Below are 12,099 nucleotides of genomic sequence, written 5' to 3'. Positions count from 1 at the left end.
CGTGATGATTCCATCAACAAATGAATGAACCGCAGTGTCATTAGCTCCACCCTTTAGTGACCAGACAACTGTGCTATCCCTACCAGAGCTTCTCACAATAGAAGAGCAAATAATTGTGTAATGCACCAAACCACAGTAGCCTAGATTCATGAGAACCACACTGAGTCGACCATGTAATGTCTGCAGAGGTCACAGTGAAGGTCATTTATCGAGTGGAAACACAACAAAGCATGTGTTAGTTTGTCAAAGTCAGTGTGAAACCTACAGCAAGGACATAAAAAGAAAAATATGATATGACATTTCTTCCTTTCTTGCTGAGAGGAAAAAGCTCAGTGCACTGCAGGTGGATCGATATCAATCCGCCCTCCGTGGTCATCAAAAGACCGTAAAAATGTAGACAATCACATCTGCTCCGCCGTAAATCTGAATGAATGACCTGATGTGAAAAGCCTAGTGGTGAGCTCTCATTGTCTGTGCTGCTGCTGCTGCTGCTGCTGCTGCTGCTGCTGCTGCTGCTGCTGCTGCTGCTGCTGCTGCTGCTGCATCAGAGTGCAGCACAGTGAGACTTGCACATACTAAGCATTACTCTCTCCTGCCACTGACCCAGTCAATCACGGAGAAGCTGCCCTGAGGATTTCACTGTGACCTGCTCTGAGTGGGAGATGTGCAGTCGATAAACACTTGAGCAGAAAATGGCCCACTGCAGAAAGAGCGCTATGACAGTAGGAAATGGAGCGTGGACAGGGAGGGGAGTCCTATTCAGGCTGCACTCACTGATACATCTACACAGATATCAATGTGTAAAATTCATGAGAACAGTTTTAAAGTATTTCATCCCTTCAGACTAAGACAGCAAGGGAAGCTCAGCTTCCTCTAAAATGAATGTGTCACTAGTCCGTTCAGAATCAGCCGTTTATCGCGGATGACGGATCGTCTTACGTTATTTTCATATTCCCGTAGCAGCCTCCGCATTAAAACCACTTAAAGCTCATCTTCAACTGTTCTCTATGCGATGACACATCATAGGTTTTCTTTCACTGCGGTGAGCTCGACGATGATTGGAAAAATGCGGCAAAAATTTCACTTCCACGGATGCTCAGCTTCTCTGGGAGTCAATGGAGCAGTGGGCGGGGCGTGGACGCTGGGCTTCTGCATGATGATTGGAGCAACTGTCTGAAAGGCTTGGCGATATAGACCATTTCCATTTGTATATATACACTGTAAATAAAAACATTTACATCATTTTCGCATTTAGTTGTTTGTTTGGAGAATTTATGTATAAATAAATAAATAACTGGGCCTGAAATGAGCTTCCCCTGTTTCAAAGAGCAGCGACTGCCACTGCTTTTAAAGGTCCAGTGCGTAAAAGAGTTAGTGACATTTAATAATGAAGACGTTACGGTAGCTTTGCATACCAGAAAAAAAAGGATGTCATTCTTCTTCATTTGCATGGTAAGTGCAAAATGTACCGTCTGGATGGTTTGTCCATTCAGAGCCTTGACTTAAGTACATACAGTATATGAGGGTTTATTCTAAGGCTACAAAAAACAGTTTGTATTTTAAAGCAACAAAACACAAATTCAATCTGGCATATTTATGAAATAGCCCTTACTACTGGGGCAAATTAAAAAACATATTTTTTGGCCGTACCACTGAGACAAATTCGCTATCTTCAGTAAAAACCACGGTTGTTACTCTTTAATTCAACTATTAATTAAATTAGAAAATGCTTCCAGTAAAAGAAAATAGCCCAATTAAAATGATATAATAATAAAAAGAAATGACATTTGGACATAGAGCAAGAATGTAAAACACTGTGCATGACTAACACTAACATTTATAGATTGACCTTAAAATCAACAGTAACCCTGATAACTTTGATCTGAACCCAGGATAAAGGATCACATGAGAACATAATGTGTGAAGGACGGCCTGTCTGACAGGATGTGTTGGAAAGGTTCCCCCCCTGGTGGCAGTTTGGAGTAACTTCGACCTCCTCAGCTTCTCAGCCAACGAGCTGATGTGATTTAGGGAGGGAAACGAGGAGGTCTGACAGCCGTGTTGATTCACTCCCAACACAATACATAATGAAAATCCATTTATTTCTAATCCATACCACATCAGAGAGGCATTCAATAAACGCCAGACCTCAGATCTCCAGAGGCAAATTCAGACATGACTACACAAAAGGCATTTTTGATCCTGGACCGCAGTTTATGACGAGCAAATGGAAAAGAGATTGATTTATATGGTCAAACATATACACTTACTGCATATTTGCCATTTGTGTTTGGTGTGAGAATGAAAAAAATCATGCAGTCAGCAGGACGTTACAGAGCTGCGGTCGCCGATGTCATGCAATCCCATCAATTCAGACATAAACAGTATATCTGGCAGCATGTGTACATGTGTAGTGAAGATGGTGGACGGCTGTTGGGCCCCTGGATACAATAACCAGTCGGGATCGAGCAAAGGGAGAGGATTTTTACCTGATCCCCACAGATCCCGAGAGGCGTCAGAGATGATGGATTCCGCTCGTCGAGTGATCACTTCATACAATGAATGGATCAATATCTTTGCTTTTATTGCCATATGTAAGCGTTTGTTCAGGTAGGACGAGGGAATGCTCGATCTCCCTGGATTCATTTTTGTTTCTTCTGCCACCATGGGCAGTGTAAACAAACCGAGTCACGTGACGTCTACTGCACAAACCGAGGGAAGCACAGTCACACTGACAAACCTAACTAGATAATATCGCTTCACAGAGGAACTCTGCGGAGATCGCCTTACATGAAAGTTAGGTTTGAACGAGCGCGAGCTCTCGTGTCACGCAGACTGTACAGCTGTTTAGTCGTCAGCCTCAGGGCGACCGTGCAGAGGATGGATGGAGAGAGATGAAATGGGAGAGAATAAAAAGGAAGACTGAGGCAAAGTAAAAGACCAGGAGGACGGGGAGAAGAAGAGCAGACGACTCCCTCCTCCAGCTTTTGGCTTTTGTGTTCGAGGAGAAAGCACAGGCGGGGACAAACAAAGGAACAGAGAAAAGAAACATTTCTGCGGCTGGTTGGAGGTGGATCCCATCGTCTTCAGTCGCTGTCAACGACTTTGAGGCCTTTTCATAACCCAGAGGGCAGAACTGTCGATTAAAAGCCTCCCCCCCCCCCCGTGACACAGAGGGAACGCGACCCGTCAAAGAGGAACCGCCGGCGCCGCGCGCCTGGTGAAACACAGCAGGACTGAAGTCACCTGTGTGCTGGATCCTCTTGTTGAACAATGTGTGCAGACTTGCTGTACGACTGTTAACACACTGACTGCTATGATTCACCGCCGCTGAGAATCCCTGGTAGGATGAACAGGCAAGAAAAACACACAGAAAGTCCAAAGTCATGAAAGCGGGGGAAAAACACACACACACATATGCATGAGTCATGCCATACGCCAGACAGCATGTTCAAACGACAGTATATTCTGGTATGTGTGTTATATAACACCAACATAACCTCATATCAGTTTATATTTCTGCCAGAGGAACAAAATGTTCTGTACATGCACCCAGCTCTCCTCTGTGCTGTCGCTTCTCATGCCGCTGTTGGCAAAGGCAGGGGGATTATTATGGGCTGCTTCAAACCGCAGATGCATCAGCACTGTGTGGCTACTCCCCCCCTTAAAAAAAAAACAAAAACTGAGCTCACTGAGATGTGCCCATGGGAGCCCGGCAGCTCCCGCAGGAGGATGATCCGTGCGCATGGCTGACACGATTACAGCTGCAGACTCAGCCGCGTTGGTGCCAGCCTGCAGACGGACAGATGCTGACGCTCCAGTGTGCTAATGACAGCCTTGGCGTTGACCGAGCTCGGCCGTAGCCCGCACTAGCTTTGGCACACACACTAAAGTGTCTTCTGCTGCCCAATAGTGGGGAAACGGTACAGCTGTTGGAGCTATTTTTATAGCTGCATCATAGACTGTATACAAAAACACACATGCATCGTATCCAGGGTCAAAAAGTGAAGCCAATGCAGAAGTGCATTAAACCTGTATTTGCTTCAATTGCCATAAAGGGGCACCTATGAGAGTCTATGAGTAAATGACTCTACTGTTCACTCATTCATTCATGAGGAGTTTCTTCTTTAATGTAAAAATATCATTAACCCTTGAACACCTAGGCCTCAAAATGTCTGTTTTTTTGCTTATTTTAACCATAAAAGGGCCAGAAAATGTCCTGTAACGAAGTGCTTTTGCCCATTTTGGTGTCATCTGTGGTACACTCGGTGTTAAAGGGTTAACAATAAGAAAAAGTAAGTATATGGCACAATAAACAGCAGTGTTATTTACAGCTGGTATCGTTCAGTCGGAGCCTGAATTTCTGTTTGCAAAGCGTCAATACCGCACAGATCAAGTCACAAAATCTCATGGCATCAAAACGAGAGTTCATCACATTCTCATGTTTGAGGTCATGATCGTTTGCCACATGGAACAGACGCTGCTCTGCTTCAGGCCAACCCACCTTCAAGCATTAAAGCAAACACGTGAGTCCCCCTTTAGGGTCAAATAGATGATAAAGGCATAATGGCATGTCCACTATAGGTGCATGATTGCAGGTTGGGCTGTCGTGGTACTGATTTTGCTCTTACAGCGAAAATAGTCGCTGTGATAATGGCTGTGCAGTGTGTGAAGTATAAGCTGCACTGCTCATTTTCTCAGGCATCTGCGGTGTAAATAACAGACGCTGAGAGAAAACAGGAAGCCCAGTCAGTGTGACCGAGTCTGAACCAAATCCTTTTCATCTCAAAATAATAAGCCATTTCTCTCTGTCACTCTGTGATCAGCTGTTTTGGCTGCGGCACAAAAAGTAATTGGACGCGTGGCGTTCTATACTCGTGTGTTCTTAAACTGAGAAAACACAAGTAAAGAATCGTGCAGACTTCAGTGCAGGAACACGTGACTGTGGACTGGAGGTGAACAGCTATTTAGTGGGTGATCAAGGGAACTGCAATCTCCTTTTAAAGTAAAAATATAATGTGTCGATTTTAATATGAGACATGACAATGAAGTGCATGTAACAAGATGGACGACAGGCGAGTGAGTGACAAAGTCATTTTAAAAAAGGATCAATAAATGCAATAAATACATATAGTTCTTGGTATAAAAGCTGAAGTAGGAATGATGGCGCGCTAATGACTGTTATTATGTCCGTTTACACGCTGACAGCAGTCAATTTGTAACTACTGTAACCAGACAAGTGAAAAGCCAAGGGGTTACTTTCATGACAGACCTGTACATACAGTACATACATTATGTGTCATGCAACTTCCGTGAATCACTGCCTGATCCGGAGCTCTGTGCCCTCATCCTCGCCGACGCTAACTGAACTGACAGCATCTTGTACTCCAGCCAGTGTGCTGGCACTGCCATGCATTGTGTGCCACTCTTATGTAACAGCAGCTGTGTTTGTAACTGTAGGCCGAGTCCACGAGCCAAGGCAAACACAGAGATGTGCAAGCGGGTCGTCTTTGTCCCTCCACACGCTGTCTCAAAGTGGAGGAATGTGCCGTCAGTGTGTTTTTTTTTTTACAGCTCTGGTGGTGACGCACACTGTTTTTTTGTTTTTTTTCATCAGCACCTGCGTCACTTGAACAGGAGCATCGCATCAAACCACCTCTCGGCCAATAGCGGAACACGGGCATTCCTGCTGTAACAGCTCCGCGTCACCAATGCCCTCTGAGAGCGCGTGACATGGACTCAACGGTGAAGCCCACTGATGCGCCTCGCCACCTTGTCCACGCAGCATTATGCGTGACAGACGAGTGCAGAAACGTGGGAAATAATCCATGCACAAATATCATGGGAATGTCATGGACAACAGGATTACCAATCATCTGGTTTAAAATAACAAAACAAAAACTCAAATCCAGTCAAAATACTGCATATTTCCAGGTCAGGTAACATAACACAACAGTGACAGAACAACAGACGCACTTAAGTTGTGCAGATACATGTCACAATGTGGACGTCACCGTCCTCTGTGCCACACACACTAGTTTAATTGCCCCTGCTACAACATAAAATCATCTCTTCTGCTTCTATTCAAGGACCATGTGGCTGCAGCATTAAAGCTGCAGTAAGTAAGATCACTTCAGAAACAGATTTCTAAGATGTACGCTATTGATAATAATAATAATAATAATAATAATACTAATAATAATAAATTCTTTATGCAACTTTACACAATTTGTTATCATAAAATTAAAAAAAATCTGCACTAAATCTTTTTTTTTAGTTCTTAGTTCTTATGTTCTCCTGTTTCATGGATTTCACATTAAAGTAATTTACTGAAAAAAGAAAAAGGTTGAGGAACCTATAAACGGCAGTTTATAGGTTAAGTTAACAAGTTATATGTAGACAGTGTCATATAATGTGCTAATTCCATTTAATTTGGGTGTTGCCCATTGTATTCTTCTTCTTCTTCTTCTTCTTTTTTTTTTACAGTGTATGAATCAGGAACACAATCAGGAAGTGAATGTGGGTAACGTGAACGTGCGTCATCGGTTCTGGTTTTTGCACCCTGGAGTTTTCACACTAATACGGAGCCAGCAGCGTTTTCAATCTTCTCAGTTTTCTGGCTAAGAAAAGCCAGTGTGACGTTGATGTGTAAGTAAGTAAGTGTCAATGTAGCGAATTTTGATTGATTTTTCGAGTCTTTTTCCTGTAATTTTTCTTTATTTTAGCCTCATTTTCCAAGCTGCACACAAAGCACATGCCCACATTAGCACAACAACCTGCAGGGTTTGACTAAAATGTGTCCACAACAACTGCACATTAACGGATATGGTTAATAACAAACAAAAAACATACATTTTTCTTTACTGCATGAAATAGTCATTGTGCATACACTGTTGTATCTTAACCCAGAGTAACCTCTGCATCCCTCGAGGTTTAGAGTAGTTGAAGCATCTTTAAAGGCCAAGGAAGCCTTTCAGTCAAACTCAGGATGTCCTGCTCTCGGCCTTCCACTGTTGACGGCACATCATCAGCATTCCGAAGGGACCGGCAGCTGCCAGTGATAATGAAATGACATTTTAAAACAAGAAAACGCTCGTCCCGCTCCAGAGGCTAATCGAAGCAGAGCCAAGCAGACATTGGAGGGACCAGAAGATGCAAACACGACTGCAGCAATGTACAGCACGACACCTCTTAGTGGTTGTTTTAATTTTTTTTATAAAACAACAGCAAATGCTGTGACAGAGTCGTTCATTTTCACCACTTTAACCTTCGCTGCTCGACTCAAGTCACGTGACTTTCTCTGTGGTTAACGCTGCAACGAGACGGGACGGAAATAAATCAGCTCCACACTCACGGACGGAAATGTTACGCAACAACAGAAACAGGACCGATCGCACGATGCTATTAGAATTATCGGTACGGGGAGGTAACACGAGTGGATGCATTTTGTGCAGCAGCTTGTGGAAATAAGGCAGAGAGAGTGGAAGAGGCTGCTGGCCTTTGAAGGACTCAGTGGAGACCCGTGAAGGTCTCATATTCATTAAGACGAATGATCGCCGTGTACGGTATTAGATCATGACACGACAGGGTAAATCATCCCAACCAGCTGGCGAGTACATGTGTGAAATGTGGACGGTGTTGTAAAAGGAATCATGTGAGGCAGAATACACACACACACACACACACACACACACTCCACAACGAGCAAAACAAACTTGAATGTGCCTCTGCTGAGACATAAGGCAGCAGAATGCTTATTCAGCCAAATACTGACAGTGTTGTGCACTCAGCAAGGTTAGACCGTGTGCAGTGTGAAATACAAAGCCCCCCCCCCCCCCCCCAAAACAAAATAATAATAATAGTAAAAAAAAAAAATAGCATCATTTTTATTCACCTTTTAGTTCCGAGTGGAACCGACTTGTGGTTGACTGAAGGAGAGATGCAAGCTTTTCCACGCACAGACAGTGGGACTCATCGGCATTCCAAAAATAACAGCCGAGACCCGGCCAGCCGCATTTTACACACACACACACACACACACACACACACACACACAGCCTGTACCAATCCTGCACAGGAACACACTCACACCCACAAATATATGGCAGAAGCTGAACAGGAACTCGTGTGCTCTGTAAGAAGCTGTCACAGCAGCATCACCCAGCAATGAGTCATTTTTCCACCCGAGGCTCTAAAAGCAGCGCTCACAAGACCCTGCTGAGAGAAATCCAAGGTTTGCACATTTAAAAATAAACAACAATGCCTTTGTGTGAACACACACACACACACGTGCGGTCAGTTGATAGAAATGTGACACAAACAAACCTATGTTCCACCTCGCCGCCCCTCCCCGCCGACTCTCAGGAGACAGACATTGTTTACTAGCAGAAGAGCAGCGAGCGAGCGAGGTCTGGATGCCATACGTGACTCAGCACAGACACGGTAAAGGCACAGACCACCTCTCACTCGACTGGCAACCGAGCGAGCACCACCTGTCTTAACCGCGTTCACAAAACATGCTACTCACATGTCATAGAGCTGGTAACCCATGGCGGAGCCCGGTCTGCTGGAGTGGGACCCGGGGTCCCGCGCTCGCCTGGGGTCCGTGCTGCTCACTACGGCACGCCACACGCTTGGCTTGTCCATCCTGTGTGCGCTGGTGAATGGGGACTTGACGGCAGGAACGGCGCGCGTGTGTGTGTGTGTGTGTGTGTGCGCACACAGACTCACTCACAGACTTCCCTCTCCCCTCCCGGTCACAAACACTGGCTGCCAGAGAGCAGCGCCTGTGATGTAACAAGGAGCGTCCAAGATGCTGGCGGCTGCTGGGGGAAGGATGGTGATGGAGGAGGAGGAGGGGGAGGAGGGGGAGGAAAATGAGGAGTGTCCCAGAGCACAGGAGCTGAAGGAGCCGTCTCTTAAACACTGGTTAGAAGCCGTTGTGTTAAAAAAATGAGAGGTGACGGGTGATTCTTTACTGTCAGCGCCACAGGACCAGCTGTCACTCTACAATTAATGAAAGAGAGAGCACAGCCTGCATGAGAGCTGCGGGGACGTTTCACTGCTTCCCATAAACACGGCGGAGGAGCTTGCGCGTACTCACGTCTCCACCCTCTTATCTGCTCTCAGTAGTACGGTCCTCAGAAAGGCCACACGATTGGCTCCTTGGTCTCCATAGAAACAGGAGGATGTGTCAGAGGTAGGGCTCATTATCATGCCTTCTCTATCTCTCCCTCTTTCTCACACACACAGACACACACACACACACTCCTTCCCCATTCTGCTTCTTCTCACATACTCCCCATTACCCACCCTCTCCATCTTTCCCTCCTTCTGGAATCAATGCACTTTTCTCTGTAGTGTCTTTCAAAACACATGAAGGCTCTTCCCAGTCAAGTGCAGAATGGAGCACAAAGGCAAAGATATCTTAAAAAAACAAAGACACAAAATAATAATAAAAAATGAAATTGTGCTGTTTTTCTGCTCTTAAATATGCAAAGATTGTGAAATAGGAACTGTGACGCTTGCTCACACATTGCATCATACAAGAGTTGCTGAAAATCCAGATAGGAGACATGAAATATAGAGAAATAGATCAACACTACTTTCATTTTTAGAGAAAGTGGATGTTTTTGGCCACAAAATGAGTGAAAGTGAACACTGGTGTTATTTTTGCAATATCTTGTGGTTGCAATGCACGGCTTCACAATGTAGGAACATATTGTTGACACACACACACACACACACACACACACAAAAACAACACACACAGGGTTTAACAACTGTCATTGAATTCCAATTATTTGGACAGGGCGAACCAGAGTGTTATCCTTAACCTTAACTGCTGCCTCATTAGGACCAGGTTTTAGGTGTTTTGGTCCTGACAACGTCAGTGTTTATGCTAGAAGACGTCCTAAAGAGGTAATAAACACAAGTACACATACACGACGAGGTGTGCACTGATATCTCAGCGTCTCTCCAGGGGAGGATGTGTTTCACCTCAGGCAGACTTGACGGCACACAGCAGCGCAGTCTATATATCGAGTTTAAACACCGAGGTGACTAGTGGCGTTAGACCTTTGCCGTTTTGTTAATGAACTTGTGTGTAGTGGTTAATTGCACGCGTGCATCATCACACTGCGATTACTCCGGCTGTGTGGCCTCTAATTATAGAGGTAGGAGTGATTACTCGTGCAGCTTAGATATGCACCTGCGTCCGATGTTTGCCTGTGTGCGGCGACGAGCGCCTGCATATTTCTTGGCTCACTGCACATCAGCACATCCATACACAAAGTTTTCCCTGAACTGAAAAGAGCTTCACGATGATGATGTCAAGGTGAACGCGAGTCGTGACGTCACCCATAAAATTATGAACTCCAGTTACACCCGCGAAGCCGCCCTCAGGTGGGTAGTAAAAATCATACTTCCTATTTTTTCCTCTTCTTCCTGTTCCTCTTCCTCTTACACGAGGGCTACAGACTCAATTTTTTTTTTTTTTAGATATCTATTAATCTGTTGATTATTTACTTATTTATTATGCATTAGGGCTGTAACTAACAATTTTCTTCGATGTCTTTCAATTTTCTTGATTAATTGAGTTCTTGTTCGGACCGTTCTCGATGTCTTTTGTCCATGAACCAAAATGATTCAGTTTTAAAGATTTATTTGTTATATGGAGCAAAGAAACCAGAAAATATTCACGTTTAAGGAGATGAAAACTCAGAAAACTTGTTTTAACTCTCAAAAAATAACCTGAAACCAAACAAATTGATTGTAAAAAAATAGTTAACGATTAATTCAGTAATCAATTATAAATTGACTTTATTAAACGTGTCTTTTAGCCCTCATTAGCCCTCTTAATGGAATGGAATATGTATTTGCCAGTGCTATCATTTACTCAGATAATCCTTTAGTTAAAATGCAGAACATTGTGTAAAATATAGATCCGTGTTTCCTGAACTCTAACCCAGCCTTGTTGTCACCAAGCAGTACAGTGCACTTTATCTCTCAACGGCCTAGTTTGGAATGGTAACAGATGATCCGGCTTGCATTTCCACCGTGTGGCGTGAGGATGGGATGGTGGGTTTGCTGTGTCTATGTGTCTGCTATGGAAGTAACGTGATGTCCTACCAGAATAATACTCCACAAAGAAGAAGAAGATTTCAGTGACATACTGAACTGAAGCAAACTGTAGCACTTGTCATGTCTTGTTCTCTTAATATATATATATATAAAAAAACACCACTCAAACCAATCAATCAAGCAACTTTTAACAAACTGTTCTTCTCTCCATGTCTTGAAACATGAAGATTACCAATTAAACGCATGTTCTGTCCTTGTCCACGGGAGGATTCACCTTCATTTTCCAGATTTTCAAGTTCAAACGTGTCCCTGGAGCCGCTAACAAGGAGACCTTCACACGACAAGACCAGTTCACTCGGGGTGTCACATGTACGCTGGAGCGCACCGACGGGTCATTAGTGAGACGTTCCAGTAAAAGCCAAGGACGACGTGACCACGGCGTGTCATGTCATTTAACCTCCAGGTTATCTGCTCACGCCGTGCCATCGCTTTGGTAACGGTCACCGTGACGATTTTCTGTACAATAAAAGGTTGTGTGTGAAAAGTGGTGATCTCTGTGTGTGTGTGTGTGTGTTGGTAAACCAAAAGTGGAGTGTTACCAACCCGAGCACACACAGCGACAGAGGCGAGCAGAGCTGGCAGAGCGAGAGTGAGAGACGCACAATACCCATAAATTCAGGGTTTTCAGAGACACAATTTTTCGACACAGAAGTGCAGGCTTTGAACATTTTTATCTTGTGTCCTACACCGTGGACATGACCCACATCAGGACATGGAGCCTTTTCATTGTAGCCTTTCAGGTGTACAAAATATTGCCTATGTTGTCCTTCTTGTGCCAACCATTGCTGCTCTCCTCTGTCACCATATGGCCTCTGTGTAATCCAGCTCGCCCACAGTGTAACACAACACTGTATAGTGTCGCGCAGAACACACACATTCATACTTAAACAAACGTTTGAGACGATGATGCAGGGATAAATGTGATATCGTTAATTCATGTGTAATCCTGTGGTTACA

At 44.4% G+C, this 12,099-nt stretch overlaps 1 protein-coding gene across 3 annotated transcripts in view; it reads right to left on the bottom strand.

Annotated features, from left to right (window-relative positions):
* The window catches only part of LOC131468233 (IQ motif and SEC7 domain-containing protein 1-like), a 123,396-nt gene that overhangs the window by 59,930 nt on the left and 51,367 nt on the right, over positions 1–12,099 (bottom strand). Inside the window, exon 1 of one of the 3 annotated variants that reach the window (XM_058642260.1) lies at positions 8,528–9,005. The exons of the other annotated variants lie outside the window; for them this stretch is intronic. Within the exon in view, the coding sequence (XP_058498243.1) occupies positions 8,528–8,646 (119 nt within the window). The 5' untranslated portion in view covers positions 8,647–9,005. Of the gene's footprint in view, positions 1–8,527; positions 9,006–12,099 lie in introns of those variants that run through there. 3 annotated transcript variants of the gene reach the window in all.

The sequence above is a fragment of the Solea solea genome, chromosome 11, assembly GCF_958295425.1.
Source record: "Solea solea chromosome 11, fSolSol10.1, whole genome shotgun sequence".
NCBI lineage: Eukaryota > Metazoa > Chordata > Actinopteri > Pleuronectiformes > Soleidae > Solea > Solea solea.
The sequence above is the reverse complement of the archived record's forward strand: the minus strand, read 5'-3'. Positions and strand labels throughout refer to the sequence as shown.